The sequence below is a fragment of the Sphaerodactylus townsendi genome, linkage group LG15, assembly GCF_021028975.2.
Source record: "Sphaerodactylus townsendi isolate TG3544 linkage group LG15, MPM_Stown_v2.3, whole genome shotgun sequence".
NCBI lineage: Eukaryota > Metazoa > Chordata > Lepidosauria > Squamata > Sphaerodactylidae > Sphaerodactylus > Sphaerodactylus townsendi.
In genome coordinates this window covers 1909289-1936468 of record NC_059439.1, presented here as the reverse complement: position 1 = coordinate 1936468, position 27180 = coordinate 1909289, and the positions used below count along the sequence as shown (strand labels likewise).

The window sequence follows — 27180 nt, the reverse complement described above, 5'->3', positions numbered from 1 at the left end:
CCCATCATCCCCTGCCAGCATCATGCTGGCAGGGGATGATGGGAACTGTAGTCCACAACATCTGGAGGGGCGCAAGGTTGGCACCTATTAGTCAACCAATTACAAGTCCCCCTAACAGCAGCGTTGTCTAGTCCACATTTTATTAGCTTTTTTGCAAGAATATTATGGGGAACCTTGTCAAGGACCTTACTGAAATCAAGCGACATCCACATCCCTTCATCTACCAAGCTTGTCATTCTATCAAAAAAAATAGATAAGAGTAGTCGGGCATAATTTGTTTTTGAGATAATTTCCCAATTTTTTTCAAAAAAAAAACACACTAGTCTGTTTAAAGACACAAAGGTGTAGTTTGGTCCTGAGAGGAAATTCGATTCACGAAGGAGAGGTCCGTCAGGATTTCCAAGCAAAGCTCGTAGCTCACTAAAGAGAATCTGTGAACCTCAGAGCTACGAGGCACCACCAGGAGACAGTGTCCAAGGCGAGGTTGTTGGCAGAGGCGCACCATGGGTAAATGGCGCCTGGAGACAAATTGTCTCCAGGATGCCCCCCAGGCTCTGCCCCACAGCCACCCCGGCTCCGCCCCCTGATGCCTCCAGGCTCCACCCATCCACTGACCTTGACCCCGCCCATGTCACCATGGACATGGGCAAGGTCTAGGGTGCCCATCTCCCCTCCCCCTGCCGGCTGGGCTTGCAGCCGGCAGCCTACAGTCTCTTCTGACTAGGGAGGGGAGGAAGGGAGGGAGGGGGGTCCAGGGGGGGTTGAGGGTGCTTGGAGGCAGCAGGAAGTCCTGCTACCTCATCGCTTTTGCGTGCCTCGACTGACATGGATAGGTTGAGGCACACGAAAACAACGAGGCAGCAGGACTTCCTGGTCACGTGGGGGGCTGATTTTGCGCCCCCGAGGTGACCAGAAGAGTGGCGCCCGGGGACAAGGGGTACCCCTTGTCCCTAGGTAGATACGCCACTGGTTGTTGGCCACCGCGTGAGCCATGATGCTAGACTAGATGCACCACTAGCCTGACCCAACAGGACTCTTCTTTCATTCCTGGACGTCATGGCAGGGAGGAAATCTTGCTTTCTGATGAAGCAAGCTCAGAAAATGCAAGATGGGAAGACCCAACTTGCAGAAGGGACCTCCCAACTCAAACTGCTGCCCACCCCTTTGGAGAAACATAGTGAGGTGAGTTTTCATTGTGCTTCCAGACATTTCTGGCCACTGGTTTCCTTCCTGGCCGACTGTGTAAACACACCTTTCTGGACTCCACAGAGCAAAACAGTCCCTGGACAACCCACTTAATCAAGCGATCCCCAGTCTCAAGCAGGCAGCAAGTTGGAGCGGGTGGAAATCTCTCCCATGCGCAGGGTGCATGAATCACTGCCCACTGCGCTGGGCCCTTCCCCGCCCCCTCTTCCCTGGCCTTGGAGAGACTTCCTCTGGCTGAGGAGGCTTCCTTCCTTCCTCCATCCAGTCCAGGCTGATGGGAACCCCTAAGGGGCACTGCTGGCCGACCTTCAAACTGCACCGAGGTGCAGGCAGCTTGGCCAAGCGAGGGCACAGCTGGCAAGTGACGGGCGAGGGTTGCTGGGGGTGTGCGAAGGCGCACACCTGCAGGATGTGACATGGACGAGTCGGGCAGGCGGCCCGAAGCAGGTAGGGTGTGGGGAGCTGTTTTTCCAGCTGCCGCTCTTTGTTCCTCATGTTGTATTCATGTGGAGTGGCCAGACACTCCCCTTTGGGGTCTGGTGTGACTCTCGGCAATGCGATGAGCTCATTTCGATCCTCCCAAACGGCCCTGCAAGGCAGGGCTCCGGCTGGCGTGGCTGGAGGACTTCAGGGGAGCGAAACTGTGGCGGCCCAAAGGGCTTCTTCCTGCCGCTTTGGTTTTGGCTCGGAAATCTCCTTCTCGTGAGGAAGCCCGACGAAAACACCAGCATTTTGTGGTATCTGTTTTCCTGTCCTCGGCACAGACTGGCAGGAGAGGAGAGACGCGGAGGCAGGTTCAGACCAGACGCGCAGGCCGGGGCAGGTTTGTGCAGCTCCTGACACAACCAGCAAGGAGGAGCCGAGGAGTGCTCCAGGAGGCGAGGCCCAGAGACCAGCAGAGAGGGGCCCGGGGCCGGAGGGCAGGCTGCAGATATGTGAGCTAACAGGTAAAGCCAGGGAACGTGGCGGGACGTGGGGCTCTGGGTCCAGACAGATCAGCTGAAAGGGGGCCATGCAGAAGGAGGCTGGAGAGGGATTCCGTTTCCCAAATGTTTACGCCAGCAGAGATGAACTTTCAGGGCGTCAGCTGCATTCCTCGATTTGGCCACTGAATGCTTAGCACCGCTGGGATCGGCATGCTTGTCTGGGCAGGTGTCACTTGATAGCGGTGGAAGAAGTGGAATCCCACCCACCCGTTGCTCAGACTGATTGGGGGGGGGGGGTGCAGGAGTGGGCCCAGGAATTTCTGCTGGAGATGTCTCAGAAGACTTCCCAACCCCAGTCAGGAAGTCAGAACAAACCCTAGCTGGAAACGTAGTTGGAAGCCCTGGTAGTTGGAGCAGCAGTGGCGTAGGAGGTTAAGAGCTCGTGTATCTAATCTGGAGGAACCGGGTTTGATTCCCTGCTCTGCCGCCTGGGCTGTGGAGGCTTATCTGGGGAATCAGATTAGCCTGTACACTCCCACACATGCCAGCTGGGTGACCTTGGGCGAGTCACAGCTACTCGGAGCTCTCTCAGCCCCTCCTACCTCACAGGGTGTTTGTTGTGAGGGGGGAAGGGCAAGGAGATCGTAAACCCCTTTGAGTCTCCTGCAGGAGGGGGGATATAAATCCAAACTCCTCCTCCTCCTCCTCCTCCTCCTCCTCCTCCTCTTCTTCTTCTTCTTCTCCTCTTCCTTTAGAGCAGTGGTGGGATCCAAAAATTTTAGTAACAGGTTCCCTCGCCAGCCCCCCCCCCCCGCCTCAGCAAAGGGGGCAGAGGCGTACCTAGGCAAACCTAAGCCCTGGGCAAAACCTGAGTTGGATGCCCCCCCCCATGGGCAGCCACCCCACCACGACCCCCAAAAAATTTTTTGCACCAGGTCATTTCTAAATCATCATCACGTTATAGAAAATGCCCCAACTCACAAATCTGAACACAGCAATGGTGAAACACACAGGTTCTTTGATAGAGACTGGTGGGATAAAAGGTACGAAAGGCTGAGAATCAAAGAATTGCAGTACCTGAAAGGGATTAACCCAGTTCAGGGAGTTACATTATTAGTCGCAATTGCTATATGGAACCTTCACGTTCAAAGGCAGGACAGCTCTCGGAGCAATGGTAGGGCGTGGAGGCAAGCAAGCGGACCTGGCTCATACAATCTGTGGCTCTCCAGATGTTCATGGACTACAAATCCCATCAGCCAATTTACCATGCTGGCAGGGGCTGATGGGAATTGTAGTCCATGAACATCTGGAGAGCTGCAGGTTGCAGACCCCTTAGAGGCACGATTTCTTACCTGATCTGTATCAGGGGCATTTCAAGGTATGTTCTCTCTGCATGCCTCTTATCTGGGACCTGACCGTGGTAGCACGGGCTCTGGAGAAGCTGCTAGCTCCGTCTTTTGCCACTGTAGGCCAGCTATTACTGTTGCTTGGGCGGCTTGACCTCTGAGCCAACGGCTGAACAATGGAAGTTATTGTGGAAAGGAATTGTCTTGCTCAAAAAAAAAAGGCTGGGGTGGGCTGGGAGCCCTGATTCGAACCCCAGACCCCTGCTTAATATCCTTGCACCTGACTTTTTTTTTTTGCCTCTGTATAATGGGAGCAACGAAAACATGACAAAGAAGAAGAGTTTGGATTTATATCCCCCCTTTCTCTCCTGTAGGAGACTCAAAGGGGCTTACAATCTCCTTGCCCTTCCCCCCTCACAACAAACACCCTGTGAGGTAGGTGGGGCTGAGAGAGCTCCAAGAAGCTGTGACTAGCCCAAGCTCACCCAGCTGGCATGTGTGGGAGTGTACAGGCTAATCTGAATTCCCCAGATAAGCCTCCACAGCTCAGGCGGCAGAGCTGGGAATCAAACCCGGTTCCTCCACATTAAATACACAAGCTCTTAACCTCCTACGCCACTGCTGCTCCAACAGTGTTATTGGTTGATTTGAAACATTTCGGGCTACCTTTTTTTTACCAAATCAGTGCCCACAATGCAGTGCACATCAAAAACATTAAAATATTTAAACAATTCAAATGCTGCTAAAAGTATTAAAATTCTGTTTAAAAACGCACAACGCTAGGAGGAGGGCCAGACAGCATTATTGGGTTTTTGCCAGATGAAAGGAAAGGTCTTCACCAGCTGGCGAAAGACACGGATGGAGGGAAACGGATGACTCTCCCTGGGGAGGGAGTTCCAAAATGTGGGGGCCGTGGCAGAGAAGGCCCTTTTCCAGGTGGCCACCCATCTAGCTTCAGGGGGCAGGGGCAACCAAAGCGGGGTCTCCAAGGAGCGAGTGGGCGGGTTCGCATGGGAGGAGGCATCCTTAAGGCATCTGGCTCCCAGGCTGTGTAGGGCTTTACGCAGAGGTGGGATCCAGCAGGTTCTCACAGGTTCCCGAGAGTAGGTTACTAATTATTGGTGTGTGCCGAGAGGGGGCTACTAATTGGGGATTTTGCCACATGATTTTTGCCTTAGTTGCGCCCCTCCTCTCAGCATTATCGCGCAGAACTTGAAGCAGTCTAGCAGGAGGTGCATCGGCGCGCGTGGCAGCCTGCGCCTGCGTGCATTCGTTTCCCGCCCAAGGACCGGTGCAGCGGCTGCGTCCTTGCCACAGCCCCGCCCAGGAATGCCCTGCCCCTGGAATGCCCGGCCACGCCCCCGTTGTGCCCCGCCCAGCCCCATTGGCACTACGCCACAGTTTGAATCCCACCACCATGGGAAGCTGTTACTAAAATTTTTGGATCCCACCACTGGCGTTACGGCTAGTGTCAGCACTTTGAACTGAGCCCAGAAGCAACTTGGAAGCCAGTGACACGGCCCCTATGACCCATTATAGCACAGGTGTCAAACTCGCGGCCCTCCAGATGTTATGGACTACAGTTCCCATCATTCCCTGCCATGCTGGCAGGGGATGATGGGAAACTGTAGTCCATAACATCTGGAGGGCCCGGGTTTGACACCAAAGCATTATAGTCAACACTCCGGCTGCATTGTTCTGTACCAGCTGTAGCCTCTGGACAAACTTCAAGGGCAAGCCGACGCACAGCACAGTGCAGAAATCTAGTCTAAATATCGCCAGGCCATGCAGTATAGTGGCAAGATTTTTTTCTGCCCAGGAAGGCCCACAGCTGGCTCACCAGTCTTGCCCCGACCTTGACACAGTGGTCCTTGCAATGGTAACCTCCTTTTTAAAAAAATTCTTGGAGATTACTTTAACTCAGTCTATGCAGGGCTGCCTTTGGTCCCAATCCAGAAACTCCAGATCAGGGCTCTGCAACCTGGCCATGCTGGCAAGGGCTGATGGGAATTGTGGTCCATGAACATCTGGTGAGCCACAGGGTGCAGACCTCTGCTCCAGATTATTCAAAATGCAGCTGGGCAGATGTTTACAGGGACAGCATGGAAGGTCCATATGGAAGGTATGCACTGCATTGGCTCCAGGTGGACGCACTACTGGATCCTGTTCGAGGTTTCCGTTCTAACATTAAACCCCCTTAACAGTCTGGGGGTCTGCAAGGCTGTCTCTCCCAATATGTTCTCCAGAGAGCGTTACGCTCTGCTGGTAACAACTTACTGGTGGTCCCTGGCCCAAAAAGCATCCGGTTGTCCTCAGCTTGGGCCAGGACCAGAGGTGGGATCCAGCAGGTTCTCACAGGTTCCCGAGAGTAGGTTACTAATTATTGGTGTGTGCCGAGAGGGGGTTACTAATGGATGATTTTGCCCCGTGATTTTTGCCTTCGTTACGCCCCTCCTCTCAGCAGCAGCGTGCAGAACTTGAAGCAGTCTAGCAGGAGGTGCACCGGAAGGGCGCATGCGCGTGGCAGTCTGCTGCGTGCCATCTGCTTTCCCACCCAAGGACCAGGTAGCAGTACAAGGCTGTCTGCCCTGCCACGAGTCCTGCCGCAGGGAATGCCCCACCCTCGGAATGTCCGGCCACACCCCCATCATGCCCCGCCCAGCCCCATTGGCGCTACACCACAGTTTGAATCCCACCACCATGGGAACGTGTTACGAAAATGTTTGGATCCCACCACTGGCCAGGACCTTTTCAGCCTTGGTCCTGGCCTGGTGGAACACTCTGTCCAGTGAGACCAGGACACTGAAGGACCTGCCCCAGTTCCTCGGGCCCTGCAGGATGGGGCTTTTCTGCCAGGCCTGTAGCTGAGGGCAGCAACGGGAGTGAGAGATTTATTTGTTTGTTTAGTTCAATTTATCTGCCGCCCTCCCAGAGACCAGTGTCTTGCTGGCCTCCCTTCTCCCTTTCTCTCCCCTTTTCTTATGAATCACAGAATCATAGAGTTGGAGGAGACCCTAAGGTAGGCTGACCAGACGTCCCGCTTTTGGAGGGACAGTCCCACCTTCAAACCATTTGTCCTGCGTCCCACAGGTTATTTCAATTGTCCCGATTTTTGGAAGGCTGCCGCACTGCCTTCTGGGGCGCAAGGCAGTGCGGCAGCCTCCCGCGCGCGCGGCCGCAGGAGCATGGCCTTCTGTGACAGGGCGGGAAACGGCAGCGCCCCAGAAGGCAGTGCCTCCTGCCTGCCCATCCCGGTTCACAAAGGTGACCATCTGGTTACCTTACCCTAAGGCCATCAAGTCCAACCCCTTTCTTGAAGAATCGAGGGAAGTCACCACACCCGTGGGAATGTTTTAGCGCCATCACGAATAATTTTATAGATTCCGTTATTGATATTCAACATTTGGATATTTTATAACTTGTTATTTTAAACCAGTGGCTCTCAACTTGTGGGTCGGGACCCCTTTTAAGGGTCGAACGACCCTTTCACGGAGGTCACCTAAGACTCTCTGCATCAGGGTTCTCCATCTGTAATATGGATAAATGTTAGGGTTGGGGGTCACCACAACATGAGGAACTGTGTTAAAGGGTCGCGGCATTAGAAAGGTTGAGAACCACTGTTTTAAATAATATTTTAAGGTGACCAGATGGTCACCTTTGTAAACCGGGACAGGGTAGGCGGCCACGCACGTGCATCCGCAGGAGCGCACTGCCTTCTGGGGCTTGCCTGTCACAGGGCGGGAAACGGCAAGCCCCAAAAGGCCGTGCTCCTGCGGCCCCACGCGCAGGAGGCTGCCGCACTGCCTTGCGCCCCAGAAGGCAGTGCGGCAGCCTCCCAAAAATCGGGACAATTTAAAGAACCCGCAGGATACGGGACAAATTGTTTGAAGGCGGGACTGTTCCGCCAAAAGCGGGACGTCTGGTCAGCCTACGATATTTATCTGTCAATTGTATTATATGCATTTGAAGCCACTCTGAGCGCATTTTGGTGGGTAGAGAGGGGTATCAAATCAAATAAATCAACTTAAAATCAAATCAGTCAAATGGTGGTAAAATGTCCCCCTGGCCACCCCTGATACCTGTTGATCCAACAGGAGGGATGGTCCAGAGTCACCCTCCAGGCTACAAACTCGCCCTGTAGGGAGCAGAATTAGGGCTAACCCATTTTTGAGACATCTTGGAGAACAGGTGAGCTGCCAGAGGATTAGAGGCAGGTGAATGTCTCCATCTTCAAGAAAGGGGAAGAAGGAAGATCCATGTACTTATCAGTTTGACACACCCATGCCTGGAAGTTTTAGGACAAATAATCAAACAGTCAGTCCTCAAGCATTTAGAAAGGAGTGCTATGATTACTAGGAGCCTGCTGGGGTTCCTCAAGAACAAGCCATGTCCACTAACCTTGTCACAGTGACACAGTGTGTAACAGACTTCCTTCTGTGATACACCCCTGAAGATGCCAGCCACAGACGCAGGCGAAACGTTAAGAACAAGATCCACCAGACCATGGCCACGCAGCCCAGAAAACCCACAACAACCAACATAAGAACATAAGAAAGAGCCTGCTGGATGAGTCCAGAGTCCATCTAGTCCAGCACTCTGCTACTCGCAGTGGCCCACCAGGTGCCTTTGGGAACTCCTGTGCAGGAGGTGAGAGCAATGGCCTTCTGCTGCTGCTGCTCCCGAGCACCTGGTCTGCTAAGGCATTTAAGAACATAAGAAAGAGCCTGCTGGATCAGACCAGAGTCCATCTAGTCCAGCACTCTGCTACTCGCAGTGGCCCACCAGGTGCCTTTGGGAACTCCCGTGCAGGAGGTGAGAGCAATGGCCTTCTGCTGCTGCTGCTCCCGAGCACCTGGTCTGCTAAGGCATTTAAGAACATAAGAAAGAGCCTGCTGGATGAGTCCAGAGTCCATCTAGTCCAGCACTCTGCTACTCGCAGTGGCCCACCAGGTGCCTTTGGGAGCTCACAGGCAGGAGGTGAAAGCAATGGCCTTCTGCTGCTGCTGCTCCTGAGCACCTGGTCTGCTAAGAAACATTTAGAACATAAGAAAGAGCCTGCTGGATGAGTCCAAGAGTCCATCTAGTCCAGCACTCTGCTGCTCGCAGTGGCCCACCAGGTGCCTTTGGGAGCTCACAGGCAGGAGGTGAAAGCAATGGCCTTCTGCTGCTGCTGCTCCTGAGCACCTGGTCTGCTAAAACATTTAAGAACATAAGAAAAGAGCCTGCTGGATCAGACCAAGAGTCCATCTAGTCCAGCACTCACTGCACTCATGAGAGTGGCCACCAGGTGCCTTTAGAGGCTCACAGGCAGGAGGTGAAAGCAATGGCCTTCTGCTGCTGCTGCTCCTGAGCACCTGGTCTGCTAAGGCATTTAAGAACATAAGAAAGAGCCTGCTGGATCAGACCAGAGTCCATCTAGTCCAGCACTCTGCTACTCGCAGTGGCCCACCAGGCGCCTTTGGGAGCTCACAGGCAGGAGGTGAAAGCAATGGCCTTCTGCTGCTGCTGCTGCTCCCGAGCACCTGGTCTGCTAAGGCATTTGCAATCTGAGATCAAGGAGGATCAAGATTGGTAGCCATAGACCGACTTCTCCTCCATAAATCTGTCCAAGCCCCCTTTAAAGCCCTCCAGGTTAGCGGCCATCACCACCTCCTGTGGCAGCATATTCCAACTAACCTTATCACCTGTTTTGAGAATGTCACTACCTTGTTGGATCATGGGAATGCTGAGGACAACGTTTTTATCTTGACTTTAGTAAGACTTTTGATTAGACATGACATTCCTGTTGACGGTGTGGCGTAGATCCCTTTTTTAGGTGGATCTGTAACTGGTTGGTAGATCATCACACACAAACAATGCTTGCTCATGGTTCCTCATTCTTTCGGAGGAGAGTGACACGTGGAGTGCCTCAGGCGCCTGACCTGGGACCTGTGTTGTTCAACATCTCTATAAATTATACGGATGACGGAAAAGGATGCTCATTAAATTTGCAGATGATATTAAAACAGGGAGGGGCAGTAAATACAGTGGAAGACTGTCAAGGTACAGAATGATCTGGGCAGGTTAGAACTCTGGGCGAATACTAGAACAGAATGAATTTCAACCGAGAAAAAGGTAAACTGCTGCATTTGGGCAGGAAAAAATTAAATGCACAATTATAGGAGGGGGGGAGTCTTATCTGGACAGTAGTATACGTGAAAAGGATCTAGTGGCCTTAGTAAACCATACACCAGGGGTCTGCAACCTGCAGCTGTCCAGATGTTCATGGACTACCATTCCCATCAGCCCCTGCCAGCATGGCCAATTGGCTGATGGGATTTGTAGTCCATGAACATCTGGAGAGCCGCAGGTTGCAGACCCCTGCCATACACTGAACATGAGTCAGTGACGTTGTGGTAGCTAAAAAAGGCAAATGACATTTTTAGGCTGCATCAACATAAGTATAGCGTCCAGATCACATGAAGTGATGGTTTCACTCAGAGGTGGGATCCAGCAGGTTCTCACCAGTTCCAGAGAGTGGGTTACTAATTATTTGTGTGTGCCGAGAGGGGGTTACTAATTGGGTCCGCTTTTCCATCTCCACACCCTCGCCTCCCCGAGAGGCATCCTGCCTTTGAACGTGAAGGTTCCATATAGCAATTGCAACTAATAATGTAATTCCCTGAACTGGGTTAATCTCTTTCATCTACTGCAATTCATTGATTCTCAGCCTTTCGTGCCTTTTATCTCACCAGTCTCTATCAAAGAACCTGTGTGTTTCACCATTGCTGTGCTCCGATTTGTGAGTTGGGGCATTTTCTATGATGTGATGATGATTTAGAAATGACCTGGTGCAAAAAAAATTTTGGGGTCGTGGTGGGGTGGCTGCCCATGGGGGGGGGGCATCCAACTCAGGTTTCGCCCAGGGCTCAGGTTTGCCTAGGTACGCCTCTGCCCCCTTTGCTGAGTGGGGAGGGGCTGGCAAGGAAACCTGTTACTAAAATTTTTGGTTCCATCCACTGGTTTCACTTTACTCGGCTCTTGGAGAATTGTAGTCAGGTTTGGGCACCTCAGAAGTGTGGTCACGAGCTGAAACGTGTCCAGAGGCCAGAGGGCAACAAAGGCCCCTTCCGCACACGCAAAATAATGCGTTTTCAAACCACTTTCACAATTGTTTGCAAGTGGATTTTGCCATTCCGCACAGCTTCAAAGAGCTCTGAAAGCAGTTTGAAAGTGCATTATTCTGCATGTGCGGAATGAGCCAAAGTGAGCACGGGGTCTGGAGACCAAGTCCTACATGGAAAGGTGGAAGAGTTAGCCTGGGGAGAAGGCAACTGAGAGGTGATACAGGCATTGCCAAGGATTTGAAAAGCTCTCATACAGAGAGGATGAAGCAAATTTCTGCTTCCCCAAGAAGGTCAGGCCAGAACCCAGTTTCTTCAAAGAAGTGTTCCTGCAATGTGCAGAAATTGCCTTTTCTCGGCCTTTAAGTCACAACGTCGTGTCGTTGGGAAAATGTCATATTTCTACCCAGCATGCTCATGAACCCCGTGTTGTAGAGTGAGAAGACACAAGGGTCAGAGGCCACTTCTGGGAAGAACGCCTGTAAGGTCACACGTGTCAAGCCACGCCTCTCTTCTCCGGCCCACCGATCTTGGGGGTGGTTTCTAGATTCAAAACATCTTCAGAAATATCTTGAGAAAACAATTCCCCCTCTTTCCTAAACATTACCATAAATGCAGAAAACGCTTCAAACAACTACAAAAGACTATCCTTTAGTCAATTTCATTTCCTCATTTGTGGAAAACGGCCGAGCTGTGCATGGAAACTAATCCCCCTCTCTATGCGTTTTAAGAACAGAAGAACAAGCCAGCTGGATCAGACCAGAGTCCATCTAGTCCAGCTCCTGCTGCCAGTGGCCTGGGTGCCCCAGGGGCTCACAGGCAGGAGGTGAAAGCAATGGCCTTAAGAACATAAGAACAAGCCTGCTGGATCAGACCAGAGTCCATCTAGTCCAGCACTCTGCTACTCGCAGTGGCCCACCAGGTGCCTTTGGGAGCTCACAGGCAGGAGGTGAAAGCAATGGCCTTAAGAACATAAGAACAAGCCTGCTGGATCAGACCAGAGTCCATCTAGTCCAGCATCTGCAGTAGCCCTGGAGTGCCTTTAGGAGCTCACAGGCAGGAGGTAGAAAGCAATGGCCTTAAGAACATAGAACAAGCCTGCTGGATCAGACCAGAGTCCATCTAGTCCAGCACTCTGCTACTCGCAGTGGCCCACCAGGTGCCTTTACAGAGACTCACAGGCAGGAGGTAGAAAGCAATGGCCCCTTAGAAAAGAACAAGCCTGCTGGATCAGACCAGAGTCCATCTAGTCCAGCACTCTGCTACTCGCAGTGGCCCACCAGGTGCCTTTGGGAGCTCACAGGCAGGAGGTGAAAGCAATGGCCTTCTGCGGCTGTTGCTCCTGAGCACCTGGACTGTTAAGGCATTTGCAATCTCTGTTTTCCCTGCAGGTACAGGATGTTGTGCTGTGCACAGTGGTGGGATTCAGCCGGTTCACACCAATTCGGCAGAACCGGTTGTTAAAATGGTGCTTGTAAACAACCAGTTGTTAAATTATTTGAATCCCACCACTGGCTATGTGTAAGTAGCCAGCTATGGGAGGGCCGCAGTCGACAAGACTCCAGCTTTCCGCTTTGAGTTCTCCGTATCATTGGGGGGGATTTATTAGGGTCTGCAACCTGCGGCTCTCCAGATGTTCATGGACTACAATTCCCACCAGCCAATTGGCCATGGTGGCAGGGGCTGATAGGAATGGTAGTCCATGAACATCTGGAGAGAGAGCCGCAGGTTGCAGACCCCTGGTATACTTACCATACACGAGGCTTAGATCTGAGAGGGCTGCCCCTCAGCAGGGATGGTGTGAGTGGCAAGAGCACCCAGTTGGGGATGGAGGGTGGGGGGAGATCCCAAGACCTACTGATTTCCACTGGTGCAGAACATGATGACTGACGGTCTTTTTCAGAAGGAATGGGTTTTAAAGAAGGTTGAAGCTCTGAAGGAGAAGGACACATTTGGTATAGACCAGTGGTGGCGAACCTATGGCACGGGTGCCAGAGGTGGCACTCAGAGCCCTTTCTGTGGGCACATGCAAACAGAGTGCCCCCCCCCCCACCACACATCTAGGCTGGCCTAGGCCGGCCTGGGCTCGGTTATTGGCATTAAACCTAAGACCCCTAGCTTTTGGGAAGCAGGCATGTAGAGTAACCCCTGTTAAAGTGCTGTTAAACCCCACATGCGAAGAACTAAAGCGTGATCCTTTACCCGGGAGTAAGCTCAGTTGCTGGCAATGGGACTTGCTTCTGAGTAAACCCTCCTAGGGTCATGATTCACCCGTTGGAAGAGTTGCACGGTTGCTTCAAAGCCAAGCCACTGACTACCACCAAGCTTACTCCTGAGTAATGCATGCCTCGGAGCCAACTGTTTTTCTAAACTAAAACCTCAGTATTCAGGTTAAATTGCCGGGTTGGCACTTTGCGATAAATAAGTGGGTTTTGGGTTGCAGTTTGGGCACTCGGTCTCGAAAAGGTTCGCCATCACTGGTATAGACAGTTCCAGGGTAGACAGCACAGACCGAGACGCAAAGCAAGATCCAAGGTCCACATTGACTACCACTGCTTTCCTTAGAGTTGTTATGTTAAGAGCTTCAATAAGGTAGCTCTTTACAGGAACTTCACAATCCAAAAAGGCCTTTGTCTAGGGATGGGGCTGCCTCCCAGCCTTTCTACCCCCTCCTTTTCCTGGAGTACCCCACAACTGACAGTCCCACCCCCCACCCCCCTGAGGAGGGAGTCCTATACCTTGTGCAGCCTTCATTATGGAAGCAGAGGTGTGATCCAGGCCGACAGGTGTATCTTCAGAAAATGGCGTTCCGGGCAAGCACTGAAATCGCCCCTCCTTCCCCCCTCCCCCCCCCCCCCACATCTATCACACAGCATTTAGGTAACTGAAGTTCCACACCAATGTCTTAATTTGCTTTTCCATGCTACGTTCATACTGTTGTTAAAGCCCTTTGAATGGCAGTTATGCCGATATAATAGAACTGAACAACTCAATAATTCAAAATTGGCACACTGACCTGGATTTGTATGTAGACATCATTTACAATAATTCAAAGCAACATTTACTCAAAGTTATTTTTTCATTGTTATTGCACACATGTAAATCCACTTACACTAATGTTAACCTTATTCTAATATACTATAATGAGAAAATTAAAGTGCATAATAGATATAAAGTGCCAGTGTCAATAAATCATATCAAAATACAATTTCATCATTTCGTTCAAGATATAATGACAAGGTCCATATGAGACTTCAAACTGAGTTCCAAAATTTTCTTAGTATGTCCATATTTTGTATGGTTTCAAAATGGAACTACACAAATTTTCACCAACTGTATTGACAAACAATAATTCACAAGTCCATATGAGACCACACTGTTCAATTCCAACAGAAATTTTATATCTCCATTTTTTTGTGATTCCCAAATGGAACTTCACAACAGAGCTGATATCTCCTGTGCCTTGAGTCCATTCATAAATGGTACATGGAAAAATGAGAATCCTGTATAGAATCGCACCACGCATCTGAATGCGTTATGCCGATATACCAGTGACTGCAGTTCGCAAGACCTCAACGAGGCTGTCGACAAGAGGACGTTTTGGAGGATGTCTTGTCGAAGGCTTTCACGGCCGGATTCCACTGGTTGTGGTGGGTCTTCCAGGGCTGCGTGGCCGTGGTCTGGTGTGTTCCTTACAAGATCCACCAGACCACGGCCACACAGCCCGGAAAACCCACCACAACCAGTTTTGGAGGATGTTGATTCATAGGGCCACTTTGAGTCAGAAGTGACTTGACGGAACTTCATACACACAGACAATCTTGCCCTCATAGAGTCGAAGGAATGGAAATGGAAGCGCAGGCGATCACTCCCCATCAGCTGATCTTCCTGCTCATTTTCGCATGATCCCCTCTCCCAGCGTGGCGTAGTGGTTAAGACAGTGGTGGGATCCAAAAATTTTAGTAACAGGTTCCCTTGATGGTGGGATTCAAACAGTGGCATAGTGCCAATGGGGCTGGGCGGGGCACGACGGGGGCGTGGCCGGGCATTCCGGGGGGGCATTAATAATTTCTATGTTACTGTAAAAAAGAAGAAGAAGAAGAAGAAGAAGAAGAAGAAGAAGAAGAAGAAGAAGAAGAAGAAGAAGAAGAAGAAGAAGAAGAGTTTGGATTTATATCCCCCTTTCTCTCCTGTAGGAGACTCAAAGGGGCTTACAATCTCCTTGCCCTTCCCCCCTCACAACAAACACCCTGTGAGGTAGGTGGGGCTGAGAGAGCTCCGAGAAGCTGTGACTAGCCCAAGGTCACCCAGCTGGCATGTGTGGGAGTGCCCAGGCTAATCTGAATTCCCCAGATAAGCCTCCACAGCTCAGGCAACAGAGCAAAAAACTCTTACTGTAAAAAACAAGTTCCTAATTTCCAGCTGGTATCTTTCTGTCCATAATTTAAACTCATTATAGCAAGTCCTTTCATCTACTGCCAACAGAAACAACGACTTCTCCTCTAATTGACTGCCTGTCAAATACTTAATACTTTCGATTTCGATTTCGAATACCTTTAATGGCATATAAATAGTTTAAGATTAACTTAGCAAGATAATAACAGCCTAATACTTTCAAATACTTAATTTTGTTTCTAGAAATCAAAAGAAGGATACTTTCCTTATACAAGGAACTTGACCATATTTCTAAACCATGTTTTTAAAACAGCCCAACAGGGAGAATTATCCCGTTTTCTACCTTCACTAACCAGCCACATAGGAAACAACAGGACTTGATGATTTTTGGACCTAATGGAATTTCTAACGGAAAAGCAGACCCAGTTAGTAACCCCCTCTCGGCACACACAAATAATTAGTAACCCGCTCTCGGGAACTGGTGAGAACCTGCTGGATCCCACCTCTGGGTTAAGAGCAGGTGCACTCTGATCTGGAGGAACCGGGTTTGATCCCCCGCTCTGCCGCTTGAGCTGTGGAGGCTTATCTGGGGAATTCCGATTAGCCTGTGCACTCCCAACACACGCCAGCTGGGTGACCTTGAGCTAGTCACAGTTCTTTGGAGCTCTCTCAGCCCCACTCACCTCACAGGGTGTTTGCTGTTGGGGTGGGGAGGGAAAGGAGTTTGTAAGCCCCTGAGTCTCCTTACAGGAGAGAAAAGAGGGATATAAATCCAAAGTCATCTTCTTCCCTTATGTGCTTCAACAAATATGCTTTGTTTTGTTTGAATGTATATTCTGCCTGGTCCCACAAACTAAGGCTTCTCAAATCCCTTCTCCTTGGCTGCTACAGTACACTGGTCTGGAGCAGGGGGCAACGGTCCAAACTCTGCATAGCTCTGATCCCTCTTTACGAGCAAACGGGGCATTTGCCATCTGTGTAGTTGATGGCATTTATTACAGAAGTCAGCCTTCCTTTCTTTTAAATCTCTGAGTAGTCGCAGGGCTGCCTGGACAGATATTTTCCCCTCTTGTCTTCCAGAGAGAAGAATTTGCTCCCAGGAAGCTGTTTCAGGACTTGAGGATGGAGCCCTTGGGCAGAGAAGAGGAGACCTACATCCTGGTGGAATATGCTTTTGAGTACACCACCAAAGAAGGGCGTCTCGTGTCGATCAAGCCCAACGAGCGGTATGTCCTGCTGAAGCGGACGAACGACCACTGGTGGCACGTGAGGAAGAGCAAAGGCAGCCACCCCTTCTACATCCCAGCCAAATACGTCCGGCAGCTGCCCGCTGCGGCCCAGACGGAGCTGCCTTCCGAACATCTGCCCCCCACAACCCTGCTGGAGAAGGCAGACTTCCGGGTCTCTGTCGGGGTGAGCCAGGAACAGCCACCCGAGTACGAATATCGGTTTGTGAGCGCTGCCCCCACATGTGAGCTTCCAAAGCCAGCTGCAGATGAACCCAACCATTCCTCCCGAGCCCGTTCGGCCTCTTCGCAGGCAAGACTGGGGGTCCCTCTCGGTGTCCCCAGAAGGGCCCTGCCCTCCACCTCTGGAGGACTGAGAGACAGCCACGCCGGTCTGAGCGCCTCCCACGGCTGCCTGAAGCCGCACTGCCCAGCTGGGCCCAGCTCTTCCTGGGCGGGCTGCAACTGGTCTGTGGAACACATCAGACCTACGGTGTCCCTGGACGACCTGGCCAGGTTCACTCCTCACAGCCATGCAGGCGCCGCGGACTCGGGATTGCACAAAGCGGCTTCGTGGGGCCATCCCCGTCCGCTGCTCAAGAGCCGCTCTGAATCCTTCTGCCAGCCAGGTGAGGAGAGAACAGAGCCGGCCACAAAGGAGGCAGCCACAGATCTCTGCGGAAAACAGGTACAGTAACTAGAGGTGAAGTGCTTTAAAAGGACAGTTGGGTATAGTGGTTGTTGTTGGACTAGAGTTGGGGAGGCCCAGATGCAGAGAGGGCTCAACTCATCCCTTGGCCCTGGAGCTCACTGAGTGACCTTAAAACTGATCCCTTGCCTCTCTGCCAAACCTACCTCGCAGGTAGGTTGACCACAGGCCTGCTGCCATCTGATGTGGGTGGGGGTGGTGGAGGGAGCATGCCACAAGAAAATTAGTCAAAAAAGCATCACTTCAGATTAAGGCCCCTTCCGCACACGCAAAATAATGTGTTTTCAAACCACTTTCACAAATGTTTGAAAGTGGATTTTGCCATTCCGCACAGCTTCAAAGAGCACTGAAAGCAGTTTGAAAGTGCATTATTCTGCATGTGCGGAATGAGCCAAAGACTCAGAAGTGAGATCACCCCAGCAACATGCCTGCTCTGACGAGCCAGAGTAAATGTGCGCCAAGAAAGGCTGGCAGTGACAAGACCGCATCTCTTACAAAACTAAGGAAGACTTTACTATTCTACACACAAGGTAGACCTTTGAGGTTTCAACACAATATGCAGTTATGTGGGACTCATTCCTCAGCTTCCACTATAGCTCTTGGATGGTTCAAATAACAACCACCACCACCTTTATTAGGCATTTAAAAAGGCTCCAGAGCGTTACCAGACATTTGTGAAGTACAAAACAAGAAACTGCATCTAGCATGGGACGTTCTTAGAAAGTTCTGTCACTTGTAAAATAAATTTTCTACTTTTCCCAAGAGCACGACATCTGTATTGTTCAACAGAAGCTCCACAACAGATTTGTGAGAGTCTCTTTCAGATTTGTCTAGGGCAGTGGTGGCAAACCTTTGGCACTCCAGATGTTATGGACTACAACTCCCATCAGCCCTGCCAGCATGGCCATGCTGGCAGGGGCTGATAGGGATTGTAGTCCATAACATCTGCAGTGCCAAAGGTTTGCCACCACGGGTCTAGGGCCAGCCAAGGAGAGAAATTCCTAATATCCACATATCTCAGACAATCAAGTATAATGTGAGCAAGAGTCTCCACTTGGTGACAGTTCAAATACAGTAGACCACTATGTGGGACTTGTCTGTCATACCAGTTTATGCCTAACATACACACAGATTCTTAGATTTGAAATGGATAATATCGAGTGTGTCAGCTCCTAGGTCAGTGGTGGCAGCTCCTAGGTCAGTGGAGCCCTCTCTGTGGGCATGCATGCACAGAGTTTGTCATGTGGGGGGCAAGAAGAACTAAAGCGTGATCCTTTACCTGGGAGTAAGCTCGGTTGCTGGCAGTGGAGCATGCTTCTGAGTAAACCCTCCTAGGGTTGTGATTCACCCGTTCGAAGTGTTGCACGATTGCTTCACCAAGCTTACTCCCGAGTAACGCATGCCTTGGATACAACCATTTTTTCTAAACGGAAACCTCAGTATTTAGGTTAAATTACTGTGTTGGCGCTTTGCGATAAATAAGTGGGTTTTGGGTTGCAATTTGGGCACTCGGTCTCGAAAAGGTTCACCATCACTGTTATAGGCTAAACAAAAGGGGTTGGTTATGTTAGTTAGGATGCTCGAACTGATTTCTTTTCTGCTGAAGGCTCACTTGCCTGCAGGGGGCAGCACTTGCCTGAGGCTTCAACTTCTAGCAGACATTCCAAGCCGCACCGGGCACCTGCGTGAAGGTGACTAGGACCCTGCGGCTGCTGCGGGTCCTGTGGGCCTTCCCACCTCGAGCACTTGGGGTGGGGGGAGCCATAGCCCTTCGGATTGCATGAAAGGAGTGTGCCTCTATCTATGCACATAGGCGTGGAGCTCTTTGCAAATGTGCAGGTGGGCCGGCGGGCCTGCTCCTTTCTATGTACAGTATACAAAGCATAAGCATTTTTATTGTCATTGTGCACGCACAACGAAATTTACAGCAGCATTCCTCGATGCACACAATTTCAGACTCATACCCCATCCTCACTTTCCCCTTCCTCCACCCATCCCTACACAGCCCCAAACACATCGACACGAAGCCGCGGAGTTCAGCATAGCCACAGCTCTAGAGTAGAAGCTGTCTCTAAGCCTCTTTGTCCTAGTTTTGATAGACCTGTATCGTCTGCCGGATGGTCACAGTTCGAAAAGAGCGTATGCTGGATGAGACGGGTCTCTCAGAATATTTTGGGCTTTCTTTAGGCTTCGGGAATTATAGAGTTCTTCCAAGGAGGGGAGAGGGCAGCCGATAATCCTCTGAGCAGTAGTGATCACCCTTTGGAGCGCCTTCCTATCTGCCACTGTGCAACTGGAGAACCACACACAGATGCAGTAGGTGAAGACACTCTCTATAGCACAGAGTAAAAGGACACCAGGAGTTTTCCATTCAGTTGTTGTTTCCTTAACAGTCTCAGACAGTACAGTCTTTGCTGGGCCTTCTTAACCACTGCGGCAGTCTGTACGCCCCTCTTTAATCATAACGCCCAGAAATTTTAAATGCCTACACGGGTATTAGGTCTGCCCTTTGCCTGCTGTGCTATTTTTCTGTATGTATGTATGTATGTATGTATGTATGTATGTATGTATGTATGTATGTATGTATGTATGTATGTATGTATGTATTTATTTATTTATTTATTTATTTATTTATTTATTTATTTATTTATTTATTTGGTTTTATATACCGCCCTCTCCCAAGAGGGCTCAGGGCGGTGTACAGCACAAAGTTTCCCCACAAAAGACAAACAAAACCCAAACTCCGAATAAAACAAGCGGAGCAGAAAAGCTACATAATAAATAATTTACAGCTAAACAATTTACAGATAATAATGCACAAGCTCCATCTACTAGAAACTATAAAAAACTAAAAATCCATTAAAACAACAGTTAGTACAATAAAACGGCGTCCAGCGAAATCCTTCATTTAAAAGACCCACCCAAAGAGGAGGAACGGTGGGTCCCATTGATATTAAGGGACCCCTGGTGTAATGAGAACAGGATGGGGGAACAGGAGGGTATGTGGTGAACTTTCAACTTAAATATACCATTTACTCTCCACACACACACACACACACACAGAAGTGGGATCCAGCAGGTTCTCACAGGTTCCCGAGAGATTATTATTTGTGTGTGCCGAGAGGGGGTTACTAATTGGTGATTTTGCCACGTGATTTTTGCCTTAGTTATGCCCCTCCTCTCAGCAGTAGCGCGCAGAACTTGAAGCAGTCTAGCAGGAGGTGCACTGGCGTGCGTGGCAGCCTGCGCCTGCGTGCATTTGTTTCCTGCCCAAGGACCGGCGCAGTGGCTGCGTCCTTGCCCCAGCCCCGCCCAGGAATGCCCCATACCCGGAATGCCCGGCCATGCCCTGTCGTGCCCCGCCCAGCCCCATTGGCGCTACGCTACAGTTTGAATCCCACCACCATGGGAACCTGCTACTAAAATTTTGGGATCCCACCACTGCACACACCTGTGTTAAGAAGTACAGTCCAAACTACCACTTCACTCTGACACAAAAGATATGTGGAATCTTGAGGTGCGTGATTTGAGTCCAGCAACAGCTTAAGAGATCACGAAAATTTGGGAGGTGTAAAGCTCTCTGACATCTGACAAGGGCAGCTGTGACTACTGAAAGCTGATCCCCCCCCCCCCAAAAAAAACACTTTGTGGACTCTAAGGGCTAAAATCTGAAGTTGTTGTTGTAAGACCTTTCAGGTTGGAAGACCTTTTCCACCCACCCAAGTGACTCCTGATTTCCTTGGGAGTTGATCCACAAACATTAGAATCAGTTTGGCCAGGATTCTTCCACACATCTGCATTTCCAGACTTATGGAGTCAGTTTATTTTCTTCTGTGCGGGCCTTAGATAATGAGCATTTTCGAGGGAGGAGGCTGTCAACATCAGTGTCATTATCGGCAATGTCACCGCCTCTCTCATTTCCAGCTCTCATTTTTATTTTTTTCCATTTCATTTCATTTCAATTATATTTGTTCCCCGCCCTATCCCCGCAGGGCTCAGAGCAGCTAACAACATGATAAACAATACATTCCAACAATATAGCAATAATAAACAGTGACAGTAATAAAATATGTTAAGACTAAATAGAGCCAATTTCAGATTTAAAAAGAAGTAAATCGCCAGCTCCTTCCCTCAACACGAGGATACTGTAAGAAAGGCTATGTTTGGGGTGCTGTGTGGTTTGCGGGCTGTATGGCCGTGTTCTAGCAGCATTCTCTCCTGACGTTTCACCTGCATCTGTGGCTGGCATCTTCAGAGGATCTGATAGTAGGAATGGAAAGCAAGTGGAGTATATATACGGTGAGGTCAAAAGGTGAGGCCCTCTGAATAGAGTAGCCTGGTATGTGAGTCACAAAGAAGTCTGTAGCCTGGGAGTTTTTCAACACTGGCAGCCACACAAACACAGGACAACTATAGACAATAGCAACCAAAGGAAACAAAGACCAGGATACTTTTATTCAGATGCATTCACCTATTTATTTTATTTATTTATTACTTCAATTTCTATACCGGCCGATCCCCGAAGGGCTCCGGGCGGTGAACAACATAATTCAAAACATTAACAGGAGCAAATCCTATAAATACAATACATAGGCTCCATCAGTAAAACATCTTAAAATTCATATAAACAGCGGTCATATAAACAGTTAGCAAATAAACAAGAGGCGTTTAAACCCCAATTAAAACCCACCCCCCAAAAGGGGGGACGGTAGGCCCCTCAATATGAGAGGCTCTGATGTAAGAGTGCCAAGGCAAAGAGCAGTGGGGGGGGGGCACTTGCTATTGACCTTGCTATCTTCATTGTTACTCCCAGGCTACAGGCTTCTTTGTGACTCACATGCCAGGCTACTCTATTCTGAGGGCCTCACCTTTTGACCTCACAGTATATATACTCCACTTGCTTTCCATTCCTACTATCAGATCCTCTGAAGATGCCAGCCACAGATGCAGGCGAAACATCAGGAGAGAATGCTGCTAGAACACGGCCAGACAGCCTGGAAACCACACAGCACCCCAGGGATTCCGGCCGTGAAAGCCTTCGACAATACAAGGCTATGTTTTTTTTTATTCTGCCTGTCATGTGGCTCCCTAAAGGGGTCGGCCCCACCCAAACAAGCCCCAGGGAGAAGAAGAGAAACTGCTGTCATTGTCAATTGCTTTTTCCCTCTGGTCCGTTTCTCTGGCTTACATAACTAATTGACAACTTCTTCCCTGTCGCGCTGTAAACCGAGGGGGTGGCTGTGCCTGCCAAAGACCGCGCCCGGGGGCCGAACCTGTTAGCCGCACTTCGCAAATACCAAATTACACCCTTCTGCTGGGTGTGTCCCTGTAGCAGAGGCTCTGGGTGTACCTTGACCTCTGCAGCCGCTTTATGGGCAACGCTGTTGCGTATGTAGCACGCATGCAGATGTACCCTGTCCTAAGAAACGCTGCAATTTCTGAATGTCTTCCTGGCGTCTAGTTGTGCAGTGATTGGCAGCTGCAATCCTTGGTCTTTGGGGAGGGGGTTCTTTTCAACAGGGTTGCCCATTTGTTAAAGCTGGAATCCACTCTCCCACCCTGATTCCGCACAGGTTACCATAAAAATAAGAAAACAAAGTACAAACGCCAGTGGTGTTAACTTGGGTTGGGGAGGCTGCCTGGTGTATCTGCCTCTCCCTCCAAAAAAACTGACGGTAAGATAAAACTTCCCATCTGCGAAGGACACCAGGGCTTGCCAACAGGCCTGGAGAAATACATCCTGCCTCTTTGTCAGAAACGTAATGGGCACTTTTGCACATGCCGAATAATGCACTTTCAATCCACTTTCACAATGGTTTGCAAGTGGGTTTTGCTATTCTGCACAGTAAAATCCTGCCGCAAAGTGGTACCCCCTTCAGGAGTAGGTGGTTAATTTAACAACAACAACAACAACAACAACAACAACAACTTCCTAGGCCTCTGGGTGAGGCTCGAATTGTAATGAAGGCCAACAACCAGCTAAAGATCTGGCAGCTGTGAAATCTACAATAATAATAATAATAATAATAATAATAATAATAATAATAATAATAATAATAATAATAATAATAATAATAATAATAATAATATGTGCGGAAGTGCCCAGAGTGACGGAATGGGAAGATGAAGGTTTTCGTGGCGTGGAGATCAGGGTGTTCCTCAGCGGCAGGGAAGTGACATAATTCACTAGAAGAACCTCCTGGATGTGTTTGCAGGCAGCGCAGCTGTGCCTCCCACGCCTTGAAAAAGTACGTGTGTCTCATGCACCTGCAGGCCGCTGTGAGTAAGCAGAATGCGGATCCCTGCCCTGGCTCTGCCGGCAATGACCATGTTCTTGACCTCTGAAGGAACCTTTAAAGTATGCAAAGAGGTGGAGGATCCAGGGGAAGGGTTCGAACTGGAGCTTCGGTGCCCCACCCTGTGGTATGGAGCTGGGGCAGGGCAGGGCAGGGCAGCGTACCTGAGAAAGCTGTTGTGCAAAGTTCTGGAACCAACCAGATTTTCTGAAGCTCTCTCCTGAAGCAGAAAATGGCCAGCGGAGGATGAATCTGCCTTCAGGCATGTTCTGGACTTTCCTTTTCCTCCTGCCTTCCTTCCAGTCAGTGTCTGATTCGGAAGGGCTACTGTGAAGGAAGGAAAGATGCGAGCCATTTCGTTGGCTCATATTCCAATTTAGGTGGCCAGCTGGCCAGGAAAAAAAAATAGTCCTCTCCCTTTAATGGATGTTTAATTTGCAGAAATGGGCAGTGGAAGGTTTTTGTTTTTTTTTAAGGTCAGGAAGCTAAATAGCATCACCTGTTAACTGCTGCAAATCAAACAGGTATTAAAAGGACCGTTTTAGAAGCTGGCAATGCAGACTTCCTTAGGAGTACACCCAATGGGAACACGCACAAGATATGGCTGTAGAGGGGGAAATGCTGGTAGCCGCTGTCTTCTTACACAGGTAGTGTAAATTCCATGGATTAACAGCACGTCCTAGCTGTGCGAAACCAGAGGTGGGATCCAGCAGGTTCTCACAGAGAGTAGGTTACTCATTATTTGTGTGTGCAGAGAGGGGGTTACTAATGGGTGATTTTTGCCTTCGTTACGCCCCTCCTCTCAGCAGTAGCGCGCAGAACTTGAAGCAGTCTAGCAGGAGGTGCACCGCGCAGCGGCAGCTCCGCGCCATCGCGCGTGCATTCGTTTCCCGCCCAAGGACCGGCACAGCGGCTGCATCCTTGCCACAGCCCCGCCCAGGAATGCCCCGCCCCGGAATGCCCAGCCACGCCCCCGGAATGCCCCGCCCAGCCCCATTGGCGCTACGCCACAGTTTGAATCCCACCACCAGGGGAACCTGTTACTAAAATTTTTGGATCCCACCACTGAGTACACCCAATGGAAACACGCACAAGAAGGGGAAAATGCTGGTAGCCACTGTCTTCTTACACAGACAGCGTAAATTCCATGGATCAACAGCACATCATAGCTGTGCGAAACCTTTCCTTTTGCTCAGCTTAAACTCAGCTGTCCCTTCCAATTTGCGACCCCAAGTATTTGCCCTTTGGCACTGAGCTAATCAATATTCTCCCCCACCCTTTATCCATCTTCTTTTGAATCTTCCTTCCCCCCCCCCCCACACACACACTTAAGAATCAACCAGTTCAAGGCTCAGAGCCACCTGTTATGGTTCCAAAATCTTTATGAAGAAGAAGAAGAAGAAGAAGAAGAAGAAGAAGAAGAAGAAGAAGAAGAAGAAGAAGAAGAAGAAGAAGAAGAAGAAGAAGAAGAAGAAGAAGAAGAAGAAGAAGAAGAAGAAGAAGAAGAGGAGGAGGAGGAGGAGGAGGAGGAGGAGGGCTTCTGATTTATATCCTTCTCTCCCAGGTGGAGACTCAAAGGGCTTACAATCTTCCTTGCCCTTCCCCCCTCACAACAAACACCCTGTGAGGTAGGTGGGGCTGAGAGAGCTCCGAGAAGCTGTGACTAGCCCAAGGTCACCCAGCTGGCGTGTGTGGGAGTGCCCAGGCTAATCTGAATTCCCCAGAGAAGCCTCCACAGTTCCGGCGGCAGAGCGGGGAATCAAACCCGGTTCCTCCAGATTAGATACATGAGCTCTTAACCTCCTACGCCACTGCTGCTCCTCGCACTGAAGAGCCTGCCAGAGAGCCACGACCAGTCCTGGACTCGCCTTCCTTCCATAAAGTGGCTTAGTGGTCAAGGAGGAACTGATGTCGGGCCGGCTGAGGGGATGTCAGGGTTAATGCCATCGAGTTCTGACCCCTCCCTCCCTATGCAAATAAGCTGGCTTGCTTTACCTGTCCCATGAGGTGGGGCTATTTGTTGAAAAACACAGCTAGGTGAGTTGGCCAGGGTCGGAGGCCTCAGGTAGTCGGATTTTCGTCCTCCTCGGGTACGTCGTCATTTGTATTGTCTTATTGTGGCTTTAGGGGAAAAAAATGATCAGAGAGTTAAGGAAATAGTCTCCTGTTTTAGGGCTAGAGGGTGACAAGCAAGATTAAAGCTTTATTTCAGAGGACAGGTGAGTGTTTAACTCTGAAAGTTACAACTGTGGCATTATCACTGTTACAGTGTCTAATTCTTTGCAGAGTGGATTTCAGAAACCTGCTGATCAGGGGTCAGTCTGGAGGAGGGCTGGGCGGGGTAAATCCAGTGATTTTAGCGGAGTAACCATGGCATAAATCTGGTTTGTGCACAAGCGTTGAGCGCGCTTGACTGTATCTAATCTGGGACAAAATGCAAAAGAGACTTTGTGTGTTCCTGACATTTGCATGAAACCCCAGCTTAAGGGAACACAGCCTGTGAGCCTCCTTGGAGAGAAAGCGCCTGACCGACCAATTTCGTTTGATAAGCGAGACACGGCCGGCTTCATGAAACGGAGGTAGACCGCCAAGTCTTGAGACCTGCTCTGTGGTGGAGTAAAGGGGGTGGTGGCATTTCCAGAGACGGGTAAAGAGCGGCTAAGTACCTTCTAGAGGATCTTAAGGGACTGAGGGCTTGCGTATGTTGTGTGAATCATCTTGTAGTGCCTTCTGCCCTTAACCACTGAGGAGGGAGGGAATTCTCCAGGGTTTCCCAAGTGGTTTGCCCCAGGTCAGTGCAACTTGTCAGTTAATCTGGCAATAGGGCACAGGTGTCAAACTCACGGCCCTCCAGATGTTACGGACTACAGTTCCCATCATCTCCTGCCAGATGCTGGCAGGGGATGATGGGAACTGTAGTCCATAACATCTGGAGGGCCGCGAGTTTGACACCTATACAATAGGACAGTGATGGCGAACCTTTTCGAGATCGAGTGCCCAAACTGTAACCCAAAACCCATTTATTTATTGCAAAGTGCCAACATGGCCATTTAACCTGAATACTGAGGTTTTAGTCTAGAAAAAACGGTTGGCTCCAAAGTGCGCAGTACTCGGGAGTAAGCTTGGTGGTAGTCGGTGGCTTTGCTTTGAAGCAACTGCGCAATGCTTCTAACGGGTGAATCACGACCCTAGGAGGGTTTACTCAGAAGCAAACCCCATTGCCAGCAACCGAGCTTACTCCCAGGTAAAGCATCATGCTTTCGTTCTTCCCATGAAAATCAGTGGGGTTTAACAGCGCTTAAAAGGGTTACCTACACTGCTTCCCCAAAACTAGGTCTTAGGTTTAATGATAATAATCTCCCTGAAATAATTACACTATTATCACATGACGAACTCTGTGCACGCGTGCCCACAGAGAGGGCTCTGAGTGCCACCTCTGGCACCCATGCCATAAGTTCGCCATCACTGCAATAGGACATCTTGTGTCACTTCTATGATCACTTCCACCTGTGTGCAGTCGAGCACCTTTGAGACATCCTCAGGTGTCCATAAACAAATCAAAGGAGAGTCACTGTGGCTGCTTTCTCTTTTTGTTGTTTGCGATTGTGGCCAACGGCCTCTTCTAAGTGCTTGTGGCCTTTTTGTTCTTTGTGTGTTCTGGCAATTTGCATTCAACTGGCCCTTGGCATGCAAATGGACAACCGCCTTGGGGGCCGGCAGCTCCGGGGCAGATCGGGTGGGTGAGTTCCACAGGAAGGAAAGCTGGTCCGAGGGCACAGTTTGAGTGACAAGAAATGCAGTGAAATTCTCCGTTGTGTGTAATTCTTCTCTGGATGGGGTAATGGTCACCGTGCCTACACTCAAGGTTACGGTATATCTGCCTACTCCATAGGTGTCAAATTCGCAGCCCTCCAGATGTTATGGACTACAGTTCCCATCATCCCCTGCCAGCATCATGCTGGCAGGGGATGAT

At 50.1% G+C, this 27180-nt stretch overlaps 1 protein-coding gene across 1 annotated transcript in view; it reads left to right on the top strand.

Annotated features, from left to right (window-relative positions):
• The first annotated feature begins 1478 nt into the window (after window positions 1-1478).
• LOC125444852 (rho GTPase-activating protein 27-like) overlaps window positions 1479-27180 on the top strand; it is a 54632-nt gene continuing 28930 nt past the window's right edge. Inside the window, exons 1-3 of the mRNA XM_048517579.1 lie at window positions 1479-1653; window positions 1971-2153; window positions 16057-16890. Of these exons, the coding sequence (XP_048373536.1) occupies window positions 16099-16890 (792 nt within the window). The 5' untranslated portion in view covers window positions 1479-1653; window positions 1971-2153; window positions 16057-16098. The remainder of the gene's footprint in view (window positions 1654-1970; window positions 2154-16056; window positions 16891-27180) is intronic.